The sequence below is a fragment of the Pleuronectes platessa genome, chromosome 5, assembly GCF_947347685.1.
Source record: "Pleuronectes platessa chromosome 5, fPlePla1.1, whole genome shotgun sequence".
NCBI lineage: Eukaryota > Metazoa > Chordata > Actinopteri > Pleuronectiformes > Pleuronectidae > Pleuronectes > Pleuronectes platessa.
Window position 1 is genome coordinate 22,272,268 of NC_070630.1, and position 25,013 is coordinate 22,297,280.

Genomic DNA, 25,013 nt, shown 5'->3' on the forward strand with positions numbered 1-25,013 from the left:
AAAGTTTGAATGGTCTGTTTCTTAGACGCCATTAACGCGTTTACACTTGACCTTCTCCCTGTTACTCCTTAGATTGCGCCTCTCAGCGTGGAGATACTTCAGAGGTTACCGCGAACAGGCGTAGCTCAGACCAGAAGTTGACAACTTTATTTGGATTGTGTTAATGCCGATTTAAAGAAGCCATGCTAGCCATGGCTTCTGCCCACATCGTTTGTTGAATTTATAGAGCAGTTGGCTAATAAAAATACATTATGGGTATGTTTGAGTGACGTGCGGTTCAGGACCTGCCGCTTCCCGGTGTCCTCTGAGAGCGGTGTGGTCAACTCTCAGCCACGTACTGACTCCTCACGTCGGCCTACAACTCCCAAGTCCTTCAGGTTGGGTCCAGTCTTTTTATGGACGCCAGACAGACACAGATTAAGACTGTTCACTAAATGGCTAATCTCACAGCCTCTCTCCCTCTCGTTGATTTAAACTGCCATAAAAACTGCCATCATCTGTAGTGTTGTGGTAGATGAAAAGCTGGTAATCCTCTCCATCATAGGTGTATTGATCACTGATCAAGTGATGGCCGTTTCTTTCTGAAATGCAAGCTAACCTGTGTCCACAAATGAAAAAAGCAGCTAAACTAACCTGGTCTCATTCCGGAGTGCAACGTTTAAAGCCCCCTTGCAGCCTTGCCAGCAGCTGGCCTGACTTCAGCTGTCCCAGCTCTCCCTGAGAAAGTCACTCTGTGGATGTCAAAGGCTTTGTCAACAAGCCTGTCCACCTGTTAATGTGTGTGTCGTTTGGACATGTAGTAAACACAAGGGAACAAGGCACCTGGCATACCGTGCAACTTGTTCATGCCAAAACACAGTCCTATAGGGAGAGGCATCCAAAGAAATGAGCCAGCATCGGCGGGATATTCATCTGGGTTCAAGTTGCTTAGGGCAGCTGACCGGTTGCTTGGAGGTCACGTGGAGGGCAGGACCTCCAGGCACTCTGCCTGTCACTCTGCTGTAAGTTTGATTCAAGCTTCTTAAGATGACAGCTGAGTATGTCTAATCCAAAAACATCTGTGGCCGTTTACACTGAATGCACAGAATTCAGCGTGATAGCAGGGCACTATTATCCTGCTTGGAACAAAACGCACATCAGTGTACTGTTGTCAATATAGTTTTCCAAAGCAGATGCATGAGTTGTGGACTCCCCGGTGAGATTCACCTAGCTGCTGTTTCCATTGGACGGATTTCGTGCAGATGCACAATAGCCGATTTTTCCCTCAGTGCTGGGCTTCAGGCTGTTTTTAGTCTCGACGGGCTGTGTTTTTTCATGGTATTTCTGGACTGTGGCTGTTTTGGTTTGCGTGGTGTTGGGAAATTTGGGATTAGAATGAGAATCACCCTCAAAGTCTGCCTGCTTCTACACAGTGAGGCTTTTTACTATGTATAGATAGTACCCATGTAAGCATAAATAGAATAAAAAGGGCTTGTGAACTGTTTTTGTATGTTGCAAGATGCTCACATTAATGTAAGAATAATCAAACACAAAGGCTTATGATTGTCTTTTTCATTTCACTTGGGGAGGTTTTACAGATTGAGGGAAAGTAGATATTTTAATCCTACCCAGTTGTTTGACTATTTATCCAAATTTGCTTTCATTGTTATTGAAGTTATTGGATTCCTTCATGGAAGATTCCTATCTTTACTAAACCATAGTTCAACGAGTATGGACATGTTGGAGAGGTAAACTGCTGAAATCCATTTTTATGAAAATCTTATGTGATATTGGACCCCTAATATCACATAAGATACACCTGGTGTCCCTGGACCCTACTATGAGGAGCGTGTCACTTTATTTAGTTTGACACAGGAACTGATGTTAACAGGGTGAAGGTTCTCCCGGTCATCTCTCAGTTACATGTTGGGTGGAACCCATAGGATACACCTGATGGCCTGGCTGTTAGCCAGACTGCCACCATCACCTCTATAACAGGAAAGACACTTGCATGCATGTCTTTCATACACATGTATGTACTTGACCTGTGTTATCAGAACTGCTCAGCAGGGTATTTATTTCCACTTTCATGACCTTTTAGTGTGCACCTGTCATGTCAAACTAGTGGATGTCAATACATGACATGTCTGATAAAGATACAGCCACCATAATGAAGAAAGTTTACACCATACAAATGAAAGAAGTGGGCAAAAACCTGGCCCAGTTTGTAGGTAGGAAGCCAGTGAGTAAGTGATTCCCACCTGGCCACCTGCACATACTTGATACTTGATTCAGAGAATTGACCATCCCATTTAGTCTGCAGCGGTAAACACTACTTTCTATATGTAGGGCCAATGGATACCCTACTAATCCCAGTGGGTAGAAGAATTTTTTTCCACAGAGACTGAAAGTCTTTTTTTGGGTTGGTTATAATCTTGTTCATACAAATGTTACAAACATAATATTGAAATTAGTTTAAGATGTTTTAGGGATAGTTCGATATTTTAGACAACTCACTTATTTGCCGGTTAGCTTAGCTTGTGCTTTTTAAACAGCTTTAACAAACATTATATAGCAAGTTCATTAATGAGCTTTACAGATGCTTGAAGCTAGATCTTTTTTTACCCTGGACTGAGTCAAGCTGTTTCCCCCCAGATTCCTGTCTTTTAGGCTAACCAGCTGCTAGCTGTAGCCATATATTTAGCGCACAGACAAAAGTGATATCCTAAAAAAATGTGAACTTGTATTCCCCAAACTGTCAAACTAATCCTTGAAGAAGCCGTTTATATTACCTTTAATGGAAGAGGTGGGAGAGCGGGCAGGAAAAGGAGAAAAGGCGTAGTTTATTACTAGCTTTTGACTTAAATTGCAAAACTATGTTTAACTTCACTAATGGGTTCTAAAGCTTTTCTACGTCATACACATTACAGCCATGCCCAGTTTAAGACCAGGAATCTGTGTCCACAGTGTGAACCCAACCATTGAGTTACGTGAAGGGCCTTGGACATGGAGCTCTGATAACGTTTAGTACTGATACCACACTAGACTAAGCCCATAGAATAGGACTGATAAGGTCCCAATGCAACAGCATTTCTAAGTACAAAGTGGATTCATGCCTTTGAACTTGAATAATTGTTAACATTGTATTGCCCCAGCCCTTGAAGCTACAGTATGAGCTGTTAAAAATAACAGTTATATTTCAATCTATGACTTTTTCTCAACCATTTGCAGTATTTGTTGATCATGGGGGAATCTCCATCTAAGGTTAATGAAACAAACAGGCTAATATCTGGTTTTGAAGAAAAAAAGACAGTAAAACGAAGGAATGAGACTGAGAAAAGTCAAAGATCAGGCTAAGTCATGCATAAATTGATGTCATAATGTTGGTGGTTTGTGTGGGAGCTTGTTTAGATGATGACTACTGCTGATACAGACTGTGAGGACATGGGGAGTTGAGTCACACATTGAGTTGGGAATGTGTTCGGGACAATGGATGGGATGGTTATTGATATTCAGCTCTGCCGGGCAGACATAGAAGACGGAGAGATACGGATATAGGATAAGAAGCCGCATTTACATTACGGTGTGTTTTACTATTTGAGAACATGTTTGCCTCAAGCAGAGATCTAGTGTTTGATTAGATTAAATCTACTTATTTGAGTTTGCATCAATCTTTGTAAGGTTTAATTTCACACTCACAACTTGAGTGGTTACGAAATATAAGTGTTCTGCCTCTTGCACACTAATTTATAAGATGCTGTGAAAAGCCTTGACTATTCGGGGTTGCAAACTGGTCTGAATTAAAGCTAGGCTTGGTAATCCTGGAAAAGTTCACAAGAGCAGGTAATACTTGCAACAGATGCGTCCCACAACGTCCCATCGGCCCTCTCGTCAAAGCTACTCCCCCAAAACACAGGAACATGCGCTGACCTTTCTGTCACTCGTTAGCTAACCTCTGGCTATCGTCTCTGCTTCAGCGGTGTCTGCTCTCCAGCTGAAGACTCCGGTCATGCACAGTGAGAGCACATTTCATTGGGTCTGAATTAAATAACTGGTTATGTTTGTTACAGTTCTGCCACAGACACCAGCTTTCTTTCTTTTTCCTTTTTCAGATCACTTTAATAGGTAATGGCTATTGGGATGTGAGGTGTATTTAAACAAATAAAATAAAAAGTGTTTTGGTACCAACCTTAGCTTTAAGGAAGTGTCATGTAGATGCAAGCACTGAAAGGAATAGAGGTGTCATTTGATCTATAGTTGAATAAATTGAGACGGAAGTAGCGGTTGTGGTGGAGGTTCTGAAATAAATTAATATTGGCTCAAGTGTGTAAACCAAGACACAGGCAGTGAAAGCAGTTGAAGTAAATCGTGTATGAACAGTGAAAGATTAAAACACTGTGAGCACTGCTGTCCTACTGTAGCTGCATCAGATGGCAGCACGTGTTGGGAATTCTACAGAAACACTTTGTAAGGAAAAAGAGGATCTATTTGAATGGAGATAATGAGAGTATGTGTTTGGCAGTGAGTCAGAATATGTGTTACCTGTATGATGATGACTCGCAGGGTTTGAGGGTGTGTACAGTTTTTGTGTGTGTATGCCTGGTTGCTTTTAGCCTGCTGCTGTGGGCAGCTGCTTTTGCTTTTCCATGCGATTCTTTCCCACATCCCAGAGCTAGCCCGGCGGTAGAGCCAGCCCCGCCCGAAATGCTGGGAATAAAAGTGAGTGACTGAGTCCTACTTCTCTTCAGTATTACAGCCTTGACTGCTGTGGGAGTGGAAACCACCCTGGAAATGAGTCAAACTCCATGCCAGGCTCATTGCCATTTTTGTACATGCAGTGTGTCTGCAGGATATGGGAAGTCCTCAAATGACTCATGTATGAATGCAATATGACAAAGGCTTTGAAAACGATCTACTATAATCTTCAATTTGTCTTCTTGGGTTTAGATTAATTTCATCCCTTACTTGCTGAACCTGTTCAAGAGTTATGTGATATAGGGATTTACGGTATATGTTCCCTTTATTTTTGAGGCTTAAAAGTCAGTAGAGTGGAACTTAAACCTGCAGGACAATGGAGCGGCATGTTGTTTTTAAGTAATAACTGCATGTATCCTTGGCAATAAAATAATAGAAGGCTTGAAGGGGAAATTTTAAGTCCATTTCATGAGTTTCTTGCTTTGCCACACTCTCTTCTGGCAGAATGATGTTGGCATCAGCTGAGACAATGAAACGGATCATTCATATTTATCTGCAACAGTGCTGACTAGCTCACTTTCTAATCTTGTTCAGTTCTACACTGTCCCACTCGCCCTTAGCGGCACACCTTCACTCAGATTAACCAGATAATGAAAGATAAGTGCTAATCCTATTTCACTTGCTCTTGCACATCTTCTGTGTACACTGCCAAGGCACACCCATGAGTGTGTGTGTGTGTGCGCGCGTTTATGTGTTTTGGGTCTATTTTAGAAATTTTACCGGGACATCATAGCACCACTCTAGTTTTTCCTGAAACCTGTTGGATGTTCCTCAACCACTTGGCCCTATTTCAGTTAAAACAAATAATCCATGTACAATAATAGACTGATGTTTATTTGAATGCCTATTTAATGTGAGTCATTGTATTCCAGCTCCGCCTCTCACACATGGAGAAGGTAGGTGGTCTGAGGAGGAGAAATCCCTCAGTAAACTGTGTATGACAATCCTAAAATAGACCCATGACACCTGTAAATATCTCCATGCTGGATAAAATATTATGAGCACCTGTATGTTATTGAGTTTTACGTATTCACCACTTACAACCAGCTTATTCTTTGCCTGTTCAGCATGTTCTGATGAGTATTTGTGTTTTGTACACTCAATGAGTGTTTGATCGTCCCGCCTCCCTCTCCACTCATCATTGTAATCATGACAAACTTACCTGAGCCCTCTGGATCTTGTACCACATCATACCTGTAATTATGTCAGCTCCTCTCCTGTCTGCCTGTTATTTTCCAACCGCTTCCAGACCATACTGTCGAGTGTGGAGACACACCCACACCCTCCGTGTTTGTTATGATATCACACAAAAGGCAAATCTCAGTGTTTGCTGAAACATGACCCCTCACACAAGCAGAATCCAACAGACACAAATTATCACCAAAGAAATGATTCTCTTAACATTAGTTCAGCAATTTTGTGTCTCATTTGTTATTGTTATTAGATTGTTATATTTGATCAGATGTTATAAATACAAACAGCATAATATTCATATTTACAGGCCATCAGCCAAGCTCTCTGAATATCAGCATAGGTCATTGAAAAGCGTAATGGTCGACCATTACTGAGCTGTTTACATTTTGTTCTCAGGATTCAACATAATTTAATTTGATAAAAAAGTAAAAAACAAACTTGCTGAGCGGGATAGCCAGCAGTCCACTAGTGAGCTAAATTGTTAACAGGATATGGCTTACATAGACGTTATTTATACCATCCATCAACTTCTCCCTTTAGTCACCACGCAAAAAAAATATTTTCATTATGATTCTATTTGGGCTTATTGCAGATCAAGAAGAATCCAGTTCTGCAATGCAACAGGAGTTCTTTATTGAGTCTGTGTGTATGTGTGTTTCCAACAGCCTTTCCTATGGGGACAATACAGCAAACATCAGCATCATTTAGGCAGCCGGGAATATGGTGCTATTTAAATGCAGCCTATTCATGCTTTAATTGTTAAGGTTATAAGGGCTTACTCTCTCACGCAGTACTGTTTGTTAACCTTTAACCAGGTCTTTCCATGGAGCTTTGATAATGTCAGCACAGTACAGGAAGGTGTGGCCTTGGACCTGGACAGAGAAAGAGAGAGTGATTTAGAGGAGAGGGACGAGGATTGACATAAAATAAGAGCGAGAGGAAGAATGTGAGAAATGGGGCATAATAGACATGTAATATAACGTAGGGTGGTGTTGTTTAGAAACGAAAAAGGAAATATGGCATAAAAGCATTAGATACCAACACAAAGAACTCAAAGAGAGAAAGCAGCCAGCAATGCAAACACAGCCGATGAATGAGACTAGAGTTGGTGGTGCAAATACAAATTTGACTGATGTCTAATACTGATATCTAAGCAGTATCCCTCCACTCCTCTGCTCTATGCTTCTATTTGATATTGAAGGTGGAAATCTGCTGGTTTGTATCCGGGCATTCATAAGGTGCAATGCTGGGTAACGCCCTTAGTGAGCTGTAAATGACAAACTGGACAAAGATAGTAAAGTGAATAAAGGACAGGCTATCTTGGTGCCATGTGAAATCCTTATCAGCCCACTCTCTCTCTCACTTGTAGTGTTGCATTAACCTTCTGTGGAAACTGCCTCACTCTCGGGCTTAGGTGGTTAATATTCACCCGTGTTGTAACCTTTTCCATGGCTGCACGTCCTGCGTTTCCTGCTTTGGTTAATAAACCTATTTTCAGTCTGAAAAGTGTGTTTCACATTTCATTTTTAGCAGGATTAGCAGCATTACCTTGAGAATTGCATTTTTATTGGTTGGTCGTCCATCATCTTAATTTGATCCAGACTGAATCCACCTCATGGATTGTGCTGAAATTTTGTTCAGACATTCATGGTCCTCATGAGATGAGTCATCCCGAATCTCCCCACCCTGTAGCTCTAAAGCAGGTTGACAATTTTGGCTGTAAGGGGAATATCTCAACTTCTATTTGGTGACTTAATTTAAGTGCCACCAGCAGGTCAAAGGGGGACACTCTAGATTTGCCAAATATGTTAATCTGTCTAACACTTTGATTTATGAATTAGTTTATGCAAAACACCAATGCCCGCTGTATTTAGTGTTTTGTGCTAATCAACACATTTTGGCAGGCTTACACTCTTGACTATGATATGAACACGGAAAACATTATACCTGCTCACATCAGCATGTTGCTTTGTCATTGTGAACACATAAGCACGCTGACTTCAGCCTTCTGGTCAAAGCAGCCTTACAGAGCTGCTAGGCTGTAGTGTAGACACAAGTTTTTAGTCAGACTTGCTCATATTGTGATATTTCTTAAACAAATTTAAACTGGCAATAATACAATGACATGGTCAGCATGTGGGAGCAGGACTCCCACTCAACCAGGATTTCCCAGTTGTTTCTTAATGAGGGTATTTCTGTCCTCAACACAGCTGAGTGAGTGGCATACCTCCTCAACAAAGTGTGTGTGTGTGTGTGTGTGTGTGTGTGTGTGTGTGTGTGTGTGTGTGTGTGTGTGTGTGTGTGTGTGTGTGTGTGTGTGTGTGTGTGTGTGTGTGTGTGTGTGTGTGTGTGTGTGTGTTGTGTGTGTGTGTGTGTGTGTGTGTGTGTGTGTGTGTGTGTGTGTGTTCACGTGCGCGCATGTGAAGGAATCTTCTGCTCGAACAACTGTTCATTTATATCCGTCCCCAGTGGGATTAAATTGTTGCCGGTGTGGCACTGGTGTGAACTTCAGAGGACACAAGCTCATTCATCAACATATATTGTTTAAAATTAACATTCAGTTTAAAATGTAAATCTTACAGTTTATTATTTGTTGATATAGTTAAGAACACTGCACATACCTTCAAGGGGATGGCTGGGAGGATAGTGTGTGTGTTGTGAGGGATGTGTAGCTGCCTGGTCGGTGCTGGCTGACCCGCAACATCCTTAACAGTAGTGTATTTGCACTGCAGCATAATTTTATCGTTCTTTGGTTTGGTCCAGTCAGAGCTTTCTTTCACTACAGGCTGTGTGCATTTGTGCATGTGTAAATGGGAAACAATCAATAAAAACGAGAGGTAAAATTGGAGCATGGATGCAGCTGAAGATTGTACGACTGAAGTCAATGGAAATCCTCTCAGTAAAGCATCCAACATATGTGTGTGGGTCCCTCCTTTAGAGCAGTTGTGTATCTCTACAGCCCAACCCTGTGTAATAAATCTCTGTGCAGATTCCAGAGATGTTACAATTAAGTGTGTGTCTGAGACCGAATTGCTGAACCATCCTCTCGCGTTGGGAGATGGTCTGTGTTAAGTTACTTACTCCAGAGAAATCCTCTCAGAGTTGAAGCAGTTTGTATATAAACTCCCATCCATTTGTCAGTTTTAATGTTGGATCCTGACATGTCATCAGCTCATTAATGAGAAACCGATGGTCTCTGAGGAGCCATCTTTCAAAACTGTCACACTTCCTCTCAATACTTTACTGTCTTTTCCATTTTTTTCATCTTTTTAACAAAAAGCTCTTGCCTCTTGTCCAAGCACTATATGTTACTCCCAGCCCCTCAATGTGGACAGCTGAACACTTTTGTGTGTGTGTGTGTGTGTGTGTGTGTGTGTGTGTGTGTGTGTGTGTGTGTGTGTGTGTGTGTGTGTGTGTGTGTGTGTGTGTGTGTGTGTGTGTGTGTGTGTGTGTGTGTGTGTGTGTGTGTGTGTGTGTGTGTGTGTGTGTGCAGTTGTGCACAACCCCCTTCCTGTTATCTAAACTACAGATTAATATCCCTAAATTAAAAATAGACGGATATTACGTCGAAGCTAAAGCACAGAGGCACAGATGGGAGTAAAACAAATGGCTTTAAAATAATAATAATGTAAATAAGGAGGAAACATTTATTTATTAGCTCTAATGGTCTAGTTTGTTTTGTCCTGTGGCTCAGCTGTCATTAATGTCTAAGCAGCTAAGAGGAAGTGCTTGGAGTAAACAGGAAACTCACTGTTTGGAAGTTAAGCAACTTGGTTATGGCTGTTATGATGCTGTACAATAACTGTGCTCTGGATATGGATGTCTGGATGTTGACACATTTTTTGCAGTCACTCAGTTCTGATGAAATACTTCCATGTTTACTTTGTGCATTCCTCACAGTAGTGGCTGCATGGTGGCCCTGAAGGCTCAGCAGCATGAGAAAACCCAATGCAAATGAAGAAAACATCACTATTCATCTTTTCAACACATAAACTGCACGAACAACTCCTCCCCTCTGCTTTATCGTGTTAGTGCAATCGCAGATTCATTCATACTGTCTGAATGTGGTTGTGTTTTGTCTGTTTGGATTAGTTGTCTTCAGTTGCCATTTGTTGATCTCAGGGTCACCGCATGTCTATCATTGTGATTTCTTAGAAGTTTGTCTATCATTGGGAACATGAAGTTGATGATTGGATTATATAAGTAGAATGGCACTCAGTAGATAACATACCTTCGCCAAGGCCCAACAATCCTCCTATGAAACATTATTTAAATGAAGTAATCCAGATTCACACACTCATAAATATTAGTCCCCTAAATATGTCTACTTACTATTTCATTAAGATCCATGAATTATTCTCTGAAAGATCAGTGAAACATTGACCCATACTACAACGTACATCCCTTCACCGACCATATAGTTGGCAGAACACATTGACAGGACAGGATATTAAACAATTCTCAGTAAGTGTTACAATAGTGATAGTACTTTTTGTGGTGATTAAACTCATTAATCTCTAATTTGTCAGCCAGAATATCAGATGTTCAAATCCGCATCAGTATAATAAGCTTGTCTCAGTTCATGAGCCTATTGTAGGGGTCTGAATCATGGGCTGGGCTGCAGAGTGCAACCAGGCCAACATTGTTTTAACCTACACCCTGTGGTCCTCTCCATATAAGGCCTGCTGCAGATAAAATAAGACCTACAGGCCCTCTGTCCATAGGAGTGGAGAGGTGAGCTTTAAAAGAGACAGAATAAGTAGAAGAAAGATGGGGATGTCTGGAAAAGAACAAAGAGGCACCAGAGGACATGTGACAGACCAGACCAGTAGCAGGGAAGATACGCACTCACGCAGTCAGGAAATCGTAGGAACGTGGGTTGGAGAAGCAGAATGTTGACAATGTTTTGAGTTCCTTCCCTCAGCAAGTCACCACCTGCCCTGTAGACAGGGAGAGCAGAGACTCACACACACGCTCACCCTGATCTGTTCCTCACCACAGGTTTATAACAGTGGTCTACAGAGAGTTCCTCGGACCTCTTAGCCTGGGTTTTACCCTGACATGCCGTTGGGATTGGGGGGACTTTATATAGACGGATATCTTTTGAAACTATGTCCTATTCAGTTCAGTTTGCCACTAGCAGGCTGCGGGCATGTTCTTTCCAGGAAATTTCGAGCAGATTCACCTGACTACAGATTGAAGTATTTCTATAAACACAGAATACTTTTCTAAAAGAAAGATTATTGAATTTAGATAAAGATTGATGGGCAAAAACACTTTCATTTAAGAAGTGAATCCTCAACACAATAAAGTGTGCCAAAAGTGAAGGGGCATGAATACTTTCTGAAGCTACTCTTTGACTATCTATAGAATCACTTCTGTACCTTTTGTGTGTGTTGGCATGGGTCAAACTTAAACCTACAGCAGCTGTGAAAACCTCAAGTTTAAAATAGGGTATTAATTTAGAGCCTATGATGTTAGTACCGGTCTGATAGTACTGCAGAGGAACCAGTGTGTGGTAACTCTCCAGTAAAGGCTTGAATGGACATGTGGCCCACCTCCATTCATCCACACAATCAGTAACCTCCCCTGGTTCATCCGCCTTCCCGGCTCAGCTGAGGATTCTGTCTTTATGGAAGACGCTAGACTCATGAGGAAATGCCTGCATGACCAAAGTGCAGCCACAGTGGAAAAGTGGGTGTGTATATATGTGTGTGTGAGGGACAGGGAGTGTCTCCTTATTTGGTTTGTGTCTGAATTAAACAAAAAAAAAGAACCTACAACTTGGTTTCCCTTATTAATTTATTTTCAGCCTGCTGCTTTTCTCTTTTGTGTCTCGGTGTCACATCTGTTCACAGTGGAAACATCTAACTCTGCTATGGTCGGGTACACTCACGCACACGCACAAACACACTCACGCACGCACGCACTCTGTGGTGATTCACTTAACCCAGAGAATTGAGGGCAGAAAGAGCGAGGCACAGTAAGAAGGCTGAGAGAAACAGGAACAGTTTGAGTGAGTGTATTTGGCCCATGGGATCCCCCTTGTGTCAATACAGTGCTGTGCCACTATAAACTGACTGACTGCAAGTTATGTCAGAACACACCCAAACACTTTATTTGATATGTTAATATCTCCTCACTGTGACACTTTCACCATCTGTCACTTAGATCGTGCCTCTCATCCTCTTTTTAGATACTTCTCTTTCATCGTATCTCTCTCTCTTCTGCCCTCTCGTCTGTTTCCAGACTTGTTTGCCGCCCACATGGCTCACATTCTTTCGCTCTGACATCACAGCAGCCCCGCACTGCCATTTACTTTTTCTCTTGATTTTTTTTTTTTTTTTGTCTTCCCGTCTTTGGTCTCTTGCCTCATTGGCTAATTTTGGATTCTTCCCTCCTATTCCTCCTGACTCTTTTTTGTCAAATTTAAATCTACGGATTGGGTTATATATCCACTGAAGGATGATAGAGGACGTTTTAAATAGTTGATCACTCAGCAGGTGTAAGTGTACAGCTTCTTTCAGACAGGCACGGAATTTTGTACGTTACGGACATTCTCCGGAGGGGCAGTATGTAGGCAAATGTCCAGGTGAGAGGCTCCAGACTTTCTCCAGAATTTCCCTGAAGGGGCCTATACGAGAACATATCAGGAGATGCCTCACAGGATTCACTGTGAGAGAATGGGATGCTGATGACCTTTCTATGGCCGTTTTCAGATATGAAAGGGCTTTACCTGCATTTTTGCTTTTCACACAGGTACAACACAGAAGGTGGTTTCTTCACAACACACAGACACCGGCGTCGGCTCTTATCACAACAAGCTCTCTAGACATCTTCGTCAGTGTCTTCTACGTTTATGGCTCAGCTTTTTCACCAGGAGATATTTGTTTTCTTTTAGTCTTTTTCCTTTTTGCATCTGTTGCATTATCAACATTTGCTCGCGGTGAATCCAGGTCCCTTGATGTGTTCTCACGTCGTTTCTCTCGACTTTCTGTGGACTTAATACTTTGGGGCCAAGGCGGAGAAAGTCCACAGATTATCTGGAGGCTCTCACTCAGACATTCGAGTTCATACATGCACCTCCTCTGGAGAAAGTGCAGAGAATCTCCAGAGTTCAGTGCGTGAATGTAAAAACACAAAGAAAACAAATATCTCAGGATAAAACAAAAACACATGATCTCTACAGCAGAATTAATTTGTGACGTTCTGTCTCTGCCTGCTGCTCCACCCCTCACCTGAACATTCTGTGTCTCTGTGAACGCGTCTAAGCAGAAAATCTACCGCTGTGTTAATGTGTCAAAGGCAAACCTCCGGAGGAGACCCAACTTTGCGGACATCCTCTGGAGTTCATGTTTGAAAATGGCTGATGATAGATTGAGTATGATCATGATGAAGCAGTGAGATAAGTGAAAGAAGAGCGTGGGAGAGGGGTAAAGTGAAAAGTGAGGGAAGGAGATGGTGAGAGGACGACAGTCTGGCTAATGTCAGGATGAATGTGTTTTTAGTTTAGGGAGAGGGGCAGATGTAACACGGCTTAACACAGGCATTTAATGGTTTAAAAGGGCAACTGGGTCTTTTTCCCCGTTCTGATTTGTAGCCAGAGGGTTAAGGTTTGATCCTCCTCTGGCTCTTGTCTCACAGCTCGCATTGACAGCTGTACTAGGCAGCAGAGAAAGGCCAAAAGTTCACGTCATATTTATTGTTAAAGCAGTTTAATGACTTTTATTACTACTGATTACAAGACCGGCTTTGTTATGGTTGAATAAACCTGTGGAGTGTCACAAAGAGAGCCAGGCCGGCTGGAAAGTAACAATGCACAGAAACAGTCAGACAAATGGAGGAGACTGCCTGTTAGACTCATATAGTCCTGCAGTGTGTTCACGTTTAGAGGGAAACACAATATGGACTCACCTGTTTGCAGCTCAACCCTTTTACTTACCACTTAGCTTTGAGCGGATATCACTGCTTATTTCTTTATTGCGGCCTAGTTGAGTGTATACGTGGTATCCCAGCCCTTAAGCCAATGATCTACCAGGGACATGGCGTTCTCGGTTAATCACTGGACAGTCTGTCATCACATGATGGCCAAATTATATGTGTTTCTTTAACGTCACTCTGCTCAGAGGAGCGGACATATTGGCTTTGGTTAAAAGCCAGCTATAGTGTAATTCTGCCCACTGGGACTGAAGTTTTAGATTACATGCAAAGTAATTGCAGGGTATGTTGTTATAGTGATGGGTGGGGTCATCATATGGACCATATACAGTACATGTCTGATAGTTGATGTAATTGCAGAGTTCTGTTTGTTTCTTCAGCAGATTTAAACAATGAAACCGAAATCTTAACATCTTATTATTTTCCTGTCTTGTCTTAATTTAAGCTGTGCACATTTTTTATCGTTCACTCCCAGGCTAATTGTAGAGGTGGGGAGAATGAATTTGGTTCGCTGAGCTGTTTAGCAACAAGGACTGGTCCCATGTTGTATTACTGATGTCATAGCCCAGCTTATCAGTATCCATAGCACTTGGGATGGGTCAGTCTGATGAAACCTTTAGCATCAGCGAGAAATGGATGCTTGCAGGTTTGGGATGAAGGGTGTTCTCTGTATGACACAGCTGTGGTAAAGTCCTCCTCCCATAATTATGCAAATCCTACGAATGAAGGTTTACACTAGAATTTCAATGGTTTAAGCTTTTGAAGGCAGATTTTTGCTTAAGGCCACTTATGTATTCAGGATATTTTGTGTCTAATAACAAACTCCCTAACCCTCCAAAATATAACGCTTATATTTCAGTGACTAGGGGTCATCACTCAAACCCCAAATACACTGTGTAGTTCTCTTGTAAAAACCTATGATATGTATATATATATATATATATATATATAAAAAAATCATGTTTACTTGCTTGTAGTATTCATTCTCACTACCTCTGTTGTCGCATGGCTACGTTTCCTGCCACCACCTTTTGATCAGTCGACTTGTGTGCGTATGTTAAACACAAAACACAGATCAACTCATAAAACAACCGCTCTATAGCAATACTAGTGGTCAAAATCTCCCTAGCGTACCTTTTTAAAATGAGTGCATCAAACTCGAATTTGTGCAACACTGATCATGATATTTATTAAGAATTCACCAATCCAGTGTACTCAACTCTTAATCTCACTATACAGATTCTCTCTCCTGACTCTACTTCCCATTCGCAGCCTCGATTCAGTGGCATTATCAGGTTCTTTTTCCAAAAATAAATTCTGTGTACTGGTTAGATTCTTTTTAGACCTAGCTGAGGTGCTAAACATGGATTTAGTGGCCTGCTGTGATAGAATTAATTTCACTAATAGAGGTTAAAATGGAATTTCATAATGACATTTACATTGCATGTAATCAGGTTGTTGCATCCCTAATGTTTATTTAAAGACCAATATCTGATTGATGAGTGAGAAAAACAAAAAAATGGTCTATACTATATTGGAAAACTACATTTTGTCATGCCTCTGTAGTATGTTTAGATGTCGTTAGGCCCATGGTTTGTGAAATGAAGAATCATCATACTCCACTTACACAACATGTATAGAATTAGTATGTCCACCAATGGTTTGTTGCACTTGTAAAAAGGAGTTAATTCTATGTATTCATATCCAAGTCATATGACAACATTTAACAAGCAATATTTGGTGTAAATGTGATTGTGTGAGCACACAGTTTGACACAATTGACACTGCCAGGATGCTGTAATAAAGCTTGAGACTTGAGTGTTGCATTCAAACTGTATGGCGACATGCTGCATTGTGGGTACCCAGAGGCCAGAGGGTAAGACACCATGTGTGGTAACAGTTGTCTTTTGTTATCTGAACATGGAGCAGCAGCTGCTGCAGACATCACATTTAGTTGAATTACTTTGTAGATTTCATTTGTGTAATGAATGGCAAAGACAAGCTGGTGTGGAGTAATAGTGTAAAGGGAAGATTACACAACATTTCCACACAACACTGTGTTAAGCTGAAATGGCTTGAGCTTTAAAACGAGAGAGGACAGTGATGCAAATGAGTCTTCCACAGGCCGAGCTGTACCAGTGCAGTATGCTGCAGCTTGCCATTAGCTCCTAATAAATATGAGCGATTGGTGTGGCATGATGTTACATAATGACACGTTCCCAGCCCTTATTTCTGGACTGTATGGGTAATGCAGGGAGAGTGGAAAATTACTATATATATCCTAGATCATTCTGAGCAAACTCTTCTGGAGAGGAAGTGAGAGAGGAAAGAGGAATTTAAAGGGAGGGGAGCAGAGACTGAAGGGGTAGGGGGAGAGAGAGAGAGAGAGAGAAATAGAGAGAGATAGCAGGAGGGAGAGAGAGAGAGAGAAAGAGAGAGCAGGAGGCGAAAGTAAAGTTCCCATTTCTGATTTCCCACGGAGTCGAGGTCACATGAATTTTCCCTGAATGTGGTCAGTGGGACTTGAGCTTTTTTTCCTTCCCTGAACGAAAACAACATGATGTTTAATTTGGTGGTTCCCCCAAAGTGGTTTGTGCGTGTTATAGGAAAGGCTTTAGCAAGAATGGAGGTCTATCGAGGTAATTAAACACATTTTGGGCTCTTCTAAAAAGCCCAACACACACAAACATGCACATGCAATATTTGGTAAATAGTGAAGTCAATAAATCTTCATCAACCTCAAACCTCAAAGAGAAAAAAACAAATTATGTTTCTATGGCTTTATGTCCATAAAAGTGCTTTTAAATCATATCAATTATTGACTCAGAGTCATAAAGGTCAGAAGGACATATGGTTATATGCTGTCATTTAGTGTGTGAAGGGAATAAGGACTCTCAGGTAATTTCCACACAATTATTAAGCAGGTGATGAAATGCTATTCTGTCACATATATTCTGAAACTGAGGATAAATATGTGATAGAAAACCCAATATTCAACACAACAAATCATGTCATATGGCGGTGACATGGAGAGACACCGACTCAGTTTCATCATCTGTTAACTCAGACTGGGTAGAAACAACAGAATTTGGTCGTTGTGAACACAGATCACAGTCTTGATCATTTGCATATCGAGAGGGGAAACTAGGACAAGTTTAATTTCGCTCAAGATAGATGACACGTTGACGAGTCAGCAGTGTGGGGAAACCCAACACATATAATATATACATACAAAATATATGGAGCCAAAATGCAACAGTGCTTCTGGTGAATGTGATCCAGTCTCTCTGGTGTCTGTTCCAGCTGAGGAACCTATCTATCCATCTTGTATCTCCGAATAGTATTGTAAGTGTCAGTTGGGACAAGATAGATGATAAGAAAGGGTTAAAGTCTGACAGCTGAGGGAGATACTGGGAGTCAGTTACAGCCCCTCCTCCCCCCAACTCAGCACAAATATACTGCCTCAGCATGAGCCTGCAGAAACACACACTAATACACACACCTTTGTGTGCTCAGTTGCCATAAAAGTAATTTTCTGCCAGAGACATTAACACACACACCGATAAACAAATGATTATGGTTGATGTGTTGAACGACTGTTACCCTCTATCTTTTCCTGTATCTCTGCCTGTTTCCTGCTGTCTGACCAGTCTGCTCTCACACTGTGGTGAGAGAGAAGGACACACACAGAAAGGTAGAGAGAGAGCGAGAGAGCGTCTGGAAAACATTACTCAGATTCCTGCAGCGGGGGCTCTGATTATACTGGCAAAGAAGAGAGAGGGAGAGAGAGAGAGAGAGAGAGAGAGAGAGAGAGAGAGAGAGAGACGAGACAAGGACGCGGGGCATCATAGAAGTGTGCAGAGTCTGCACACTGCTGAGTCTGGTCGAAAGTGTGTGTCTTCCCTTGCCTTCTCGATCACACAGGGAGACGAGGAGAAGTTATTTTCAGGCATTTTGATGTCTGCCTCAGCAAAAACCTCATAGCTCATTATTGAGTTTCATTTTGTTAGAGGTGGCCAGAAGAGGGCAGTGTGGAGGAGAGAGAACGTGTGTGTCTTCAGTTATCATTAAGCATGGATTTCCTATATTGTCCCTATGATTTCTTTAATAAAAGATGAAGGTTAAACCTGCTGTCTTTATAAGCCCACTCAATCCATTTATTGCTGCTTTTAGTAATGTGTCATGGCTCGGAGGTTTGTGCTGTTGAGAGGAGTCAGGTTTCACTTCATCATTTAGAACATTTTTGGGAATGTGAGTAAAACAAATCCTCTGACTAAGGTGACATGTAGGTGACTGCAGTTTAGATTTCTAAAACAAGCGAATTCTTTCCTGCCTCATTTCCAGCTTCTCTCCCTTTCACCGCCAGCTCCCTTTTCTGTTTTTCTTCACGTCTCTCATCATATTGAAAACCTGACTACACAAGCGGTACTGGTATAAAGAGGACAGCTAATCTGGACCAAGAGATATGTAATATAAACTACCAACAACCCTTATTCCATTACATGTTTGGGCCTATTCTCTTAGATCTGCAGGAAGGAGCAATACATCCTAATGAGGCCTGTAAAACCTGGCTTTCCTGCTTTAGCTCTGCTCTTTGAAGCTGCAGCTTGTAGCCTCCATAGACCAGAATGTCCCACTTTGTCCTAAACATGTCTCCTGTTTACCTGTGTCCATAAGCTGTTTTAATTTCATACTGTTTTAATTTCTCTTAATGAATAGTTATAATGCACTGAATCTCAGCACTGGAAAGGATTAATTGTACATTTTGTAAAACACACATATTGACCTTTTTTCACGGAGAGTTAGATGATACAAATTAGACTCTTTCTCTCCTTTTCTCATATCTGTCTATTAAATACTAAGCTGCAGCCGGGGGTTGTTAGCTTAGCGAAGCATAAAAACTGGAAACGGGGAAATAGCTTGCCAAGCTTTGTGTTAAAAAGGTTAAAAAAACATCACTAAAACCAAGAAATAAACATCTGTGGTTACAAAACCATAACATTCAGATTTTCTATGACTTGAACAATTAAGATACGGGTGTTGCCAGACAGAATCAGGCAAGCGCCGCCCTCCTGCTTCCATTCTTCATGCTAAGCTAAGGTAACATTGCCCACCTACAAGACCCTTTACCTCTGGACAAAAAAAACACCTACTAACATGTGACTTTTGTCTGCAATGGGATTGGATACAGTCTGCCTTAACTCCCGGGTCAAATGACTCTACACTAGACACAGTTTTAATCAGCTCCACCTCGGATCTGCAGTGATGGCAACATGACACTTGGGTCAACACACTAATTTGACAAGACAGCTAGGTGAGAGAGCACCAAGTTTTTGGGGGTGGATTTGATGAATAAAATTAGAAAGGAGTCAATTGCGTTTGTAGCGGGTTTACTCGCATTAAAAAAAAAACATCTACATCCGCTAAATTGCGTGACAAGATTGTGATGTATCGATCTTTTGATCTGATCTGATCTACAGTAACCCTTGTGAAAAAAGCTAATGTGTATTACAAAATATCAAACTCTTTCTCACCTCAGCTAAACCTGAAGTTCACACAAACAGTATTAAACACACCATAAGCCCACTAACAGGTGGCTTTGCCTTTAAGCACACACTTCAAACAAGCCCTCTTTAATGTCTGAGTATGAATCCAGCTACTGTAGTGCAAACCTGTCCTCCTCTTTGTTCTGAGAAACACATGGCCATCGTCTGTTGTATGTCAGTTGTTATTAGTGTTAACAAGCACATGCATTGGCCTTTGATCTGCAGCAAGAGATGTGTGTGTGTGTGTGCGTGTGTGCATGTGTGTGCGTGCGTACTACACTGGTCTAGAGTAATTACACTCTCTGTAATGATGTTGGACTAATGATGGAGACTCCTTGTGCATGCGTGCATGCATCATTGTATACATGCAGGTGTGGCTGTACGTTACATGCAGCCATGTTGCTGACAGTGGGATTGTTGGCTGCCTGTCTGGTTTCTGCTTCAGCTTGTTAATATCAAAGAGGGGAAGCAGGGAGCGAAGGAAAAGATGGAGGAGGGTAGGAACAGGAAAGTGATTTGGCTCAAACAGATGATTATTTATTGGCTCCTGCCATGCTTACTACTCAAGAGTTTCCCCTTTTCACATAACCATGCTTGGATGAAGACTACACCCCCCCTCTGGCATCAGGACACATTTCTCCTATCTCATCCTTTTTTATTGTCCAGGTGTGATTAGGACTTGATGTGTGATAGATGTGTTGGCTCTCTTATCGTCTCTCTTCTTTGAAGGTCAGAGGGAGAGCAAGAAAAGAGGAATCGGGGTACGTTTTTCAGCGAAAGTGCCTGTTGGAGTGAGGAGAGGTCGACTGGGAAAAAAATGAAAGAGAAGGGAGGAGGCTGGGTTATGTGTCACCCTACATGGGGACTGTTTCCTCTGAAGGGAGGAAGGGAGGGAGGGAGAAGAAAAGTGGGTGAATGAGTGGGGAGCGATAGAAAGTGAAGGAGAGAGCGTGAGGTGTGTAAGTGTCTGTGAGCAGCAGTAAGAGGAGAAGCTATGGCAGCTGGCTCTCAGGACCGAGGGGAGAGCTTCTAAAAACAAACTCTCGGCTAAATAGTGGTCGTGGCGCCGCGCTGGAGGCCATATTCTTATAGCTGGACGATCGGCTCGGTTGGAAAGGAAAATCCCTGTCCACATCACTAGAGAGCAAGGCAGGAGCCATGAAGTACAGACCTCTGGTAAGACCCCCCTCCACCAGCCACTCGTTGTTCATTGCAGAAAAGTCAGTCGGAATGTTGGAGATATCAGGACACTATTTATGGTTTAGTGTTAGACAGGAGTCTCTTATCTACACAAGCAGGTTTGCATTAAAGAGTGTGAAGGGTGAGGAGTTACGTGGGAGATGGGTTTTTCTCTGGCAAGGCTACTGAAGTGCAGGATCGAGATTGTTTTATTGGTATCAAAGCACCGTCAGTGGCCTCTGAGTTGCGTAACAACCTTGATAGTGTGCTGTTGAACTTCAAGGACACAGGTAAGACTCACAGGTGAAAGAGACGGGTTTCACTTATCAGTATCTTTGCTGTATTCTAGTCAGTCTCCTCCTTGATTTCAGCATCCTTCTTCACCGTGTTTCTGTATTTGTCATGCTGATGCTACATCTATTTGTATTTGTATTTATTTAATATGCAAGAAGCTGTGTCCACATTGCTGTGTGTGTGTGTGTGTGTGTGTGTGTGTGTGTGTGTGTGTGTGTGTGTGTGTGTGTGTGTGTGTGTGTGTGTGTGTGTGTGTGTGTGTGTGTGTGTGTGTGTGTGTGTGTGTGTGTGTGTGTGTGTGTGTGTGTGTGTGTGTGTGTGTGTGTGTGTGTGTGTGTGCCTGTGCTTACACCGCCCCAGGGCGAGGCACTCACATGGGGGTGTTGTGTGGCCGGGCAGCATTCTTTGGCATTCAATGATCATGTTAATGAAAAAAGTGTGTGCTGGAGTATCACTGATCATGACAATGTATCCTCTCTGGTGCTGCATGCATTTTCTCTCCCTGATAACGAATACTATGTTACACACTGATACTCCAGAACACTCCTGTCGAACTTAGAGAAACTACACGTTTTGACACATACATTGTGCATCCATAAGGAACTGCTCGTTTGTACGAGCTACCTCTTCCTTCTTAAAATGTGTGTGTGTGTGCATGCATGTGGGTGCGTGTGCGTGCGTGTGTGATGGGGGCCTGACAGATTTGTCAGGGCAATACAATGCACTGAGAGATTTCTAACACAGCAGTCATTACTGCCTGCGGGGCATCTGACTTCAGTTCAATAGGTAGTTTATGTAGGACTCACTTCCGTCACTGTTTGAGTGTAAGACACGATGAGGTGCGACAAGTGTAAAAGCTGCTGAAGGGCTCAGTGAACCAGTTTATTCTACCTGGAATAATAGCTTACACAAATCAAAGCTTTTCCTCCATGGAGAATCGTAGGAATCAGGTAAGTTAGAGCTGCTAAGTCTTTCAAACTGACTAATTTATATTTGTCTCATAACTTATAATCAATATGTGATATGATTGTTAAAAGTAAAGGATTACAGTCCATTGAAGCTATAAGTTCTGTGTTTCCAGCCAGTCTCAGTGAAACCAAGGTGAAACTCAGCTGTCAGATTAGTATGTTTAGGATAATCTATTGATATGTTCTTTAAAGTCAGCTGCATTCTTTCGTTGATGAAAGTGATTTTGGCGCCAGCAGCATTACAGTATTGATCAATGACACAAAATGATAGTTGTCCCAAAACCCGGTTCTTGCGTTAATCCACAGTTGTTATATTATCTTTATCTTTACTCCCAATCCCTTCATTTACTGCCTCAAGGAGATCAGCACTAAGCTATGAAGTGGCACTACGGAGCAGACTGGAATGCATGAAGGTAGTGACTTGCTGAGGACTTCACCACGGTGGTTCTTAAGTGGCATAGTGAAACAGTCCGACATTGAACCTCGCCCGTGTTGCTTGTGTTGTTTTGGCCCACATGTCCTCACGTAGGCAGGTTCATATCTGCGGATACCGGAAACTCAGCTATCTCGTCCCACCTGTCTGACTGCTCTGCGGGGTGATGTCACAGTCTCTTCTAAATCTAGAGACTTTTAGTTTCTATGGTGATCATTGTCAAAGTGTCAATATTTAGCTGGGATCCTTTACAAGTGCGACATGGGAAAACTATTCAGCGTTGATTTGTCTGTGTTTAATCACACCTGCCACTCACATGGTGACATAGAGGAGAGGTTTATTTTTAATGTGGGCATTCTCTTTCACTGTCTTCAATCTCATTGACTATGTTTACATGAACACCAAAATTCAGATTATTGACCTTAATCTGAATATGACATTATTTTAACAATGGTGTTTACATGAGTTGCTAAAATTCTATTTAATTCATATTCCCGTTTACTTGTTACAGTGCAAAGCCTGATTATGACTCACATCAGTATGTCCAACATTATTCTGCCTGTTTTAAAACCCCAACCTGAAATAGTTCAACGTCTTTTTTTTACTAAATTTGCAAAAGCTACAACTCTCCCTATGTCGATGATCCAAAATACTGTGAAAACTCAGATAGGATGCTATAATGCGATTAAGATGTTTTAGATGTCGAAATAATTGTGACTAAGGTCAGAATACTTCACGTATTGATTTGATTATTGGTCACGTAATCGGTTTAAGGTAATCAGAAAATGCTATTTCAGTTATGTCTTATTCAGACTTGTCTTGCTCGGGTACTATCAGAATATTCTTGTCCACTGTCCATGTAAATGTAGTCACTGAAAGTCAGATTGAGCTGAAGATTTAAAATATGAAGATTTTAGTTATGATGTCACACTTGGCCTCGTAATGACCTTGCTTTATTTTCACAAGGGCAAAAGGAATGTTTCAAAAATCAATTATTACTACCAGCAAGTGCAGAATGGTTGAGGGAAGAGGAGAAATGAGAGCCAGACAACTGAGTATTAGAAAAATGCCGAATAAAATAGTGAAACCCTCTGCGAGTAAACAGTTTCTTTATCAGAACCGTACGCCTCGCTCATTTGGTTATTGTTGCAGAAGTTTCACGCTAATGTGCAACAGAACAAAAATCAAGCTCTTTTTTTTGTCTGACATGACTCTGACTGCCACACTTATCTGTTGCCCTCTTCACGCGTTTAACATGGATCTTTTACATACACAAATATTCATCACCAGTTGGTTTAAGCGCTCTGGGACACGATTTGTTTATTAGCTCTTTGAATCCCGTTCAGTCGGAAGAAGAGCTACTACATGTAAGCCTGTTAAATTTTATGGTCTCACATAAAAAGAGGAAAATAATCTTTGAGCAATGTTATAATAACTTTTATGAGCTTTGCTATTCGGCAGAAGTGAGACTTTGTATTGGTTCTTTTTCAGTGTCTGTGGATGATTGCAGTTCTTAATGGGCCACACCACCAATTTTACACAAAGTTTTCCACTGCTCATTTTGAGCCACACATATTCTGAAAACATTTGCATCATGTCTTCTATGGCTCTGGAATCGCTTTCCTGATTTTACATTTATTATATTCTCAAACAATTGAACAATGATCAAAACTGTGCTTTTTTATTTTTGTTTTTGAATGGGTAATTATTTTCCTTTCTAAGTTATTATACATATTAGAAGTATAATATTGTGATATAGTTTAAACTTGATGCTCATGAAGGCAGATTTGCTGCGCTGTATGTGTAACCATGTGGAGTTGAACGCTCTTAATCCAGGAACTGGTACTGTCTTTTTAATTACAGTTGCCATGGAGACACACTTACATTTTGAAAGTATGGAAGAATCATTAATGATGAAGCTGCACTCGTACAACACAAACATACCAGTGTGGTGTTAACAATGTCAAACGTATCAGGCCTGATTATGCAGGTTAAATGACTGCTATATCTTAACATCATCATCATTACCATCCGTGCTCCATCCTGTGCACGGTGGTGCATGGAAAGCAGCAGGTTAGTCGAGGTTTATATAAACAGTGTGACATCTGAGCTCTGCGAGTGTGCCCGGGGCGATGTAAAGGTCAAGGAGAGAGCTGCCATTGTTCACAGGCCGGCTGGATGATCAAATCCCTCGACTTTCTCCCCCTTTCTCTGCGTCTCTCAGATGTGGTTCAAACTGTCGTCTGTCGGAGCACCAAGACGGCTAAAGGCAGGACAGAGGTCACGGGAGAAAGAAACATAAACATGTAAAGAATCAACACAAAAAAGAAAAGGGGAGAAAATGAGATTAAACAATGATTAAAGCTGCAGTTTCCACATAGTGTAAAGAAAGTCATTGCTTGTATCAGCCTGTATCCTGAATAATGAGAGTTTTCTTCAAATCACTGTTCTGACACACCCAGATTCAAATACTTTTCAGTACCTCAATAATATTCAGTTCCTACCAAAAAGTGTCCATACAGTTTCAAAAACTGACGAGGACCAAAAGTTTGCTTCTTTCTTTCAAGTTTAAGTTTAAATTATTTGTGGGGCTGCACAAATGTCAACATTTTATGTCATGTAATACTGATGTCATTTACTATTTTACTTTAGTGAGTTGGAATGCTAACATTTATACTTGGATAAGGAATACATGGGTTATGTAAATGTTCGTAAACCTGCAAAAAA

General features: G+C 41.5%; 1 protein-coding gene across 5 annotated transcripts in view; it reads left to right on the plus strand.

Moving 5' to 3' along the window:
- The window catches only part of LOC128439796 (unconventional myosin-Ic), a 58,843-nt gene that overhangs the window by 5,286 nt on the left and 28,544 nt on the right, over window positions 1-25,013 (plus strand). The window contains exon 1 of one of the 5 annotated variants that reach the window (XM_053422214.1): window positions 12,384-12,520. The exons of 2 other annotated variants lie outside the window; for them this stretch is intronic. Coding sequence is in view for 2 of the 3 variants with exons in the window: in XM_053422210.1 (XP_053278185.1) it covers window positions 21,815-21,835 (21 nt within the window). In the remaining variant the exon portion in view is untranslated. Of the gene's footprint in view, window positions 1-12,383; window positions 12,521-20,337; window positions 20,589-21,628; window positions 21,836-25,013 lie in introns of those variants that run through there. 2 more of the 5 variants (XM_053422212.1, XM_053422210.1) reach the window with 2 other exon arrangements.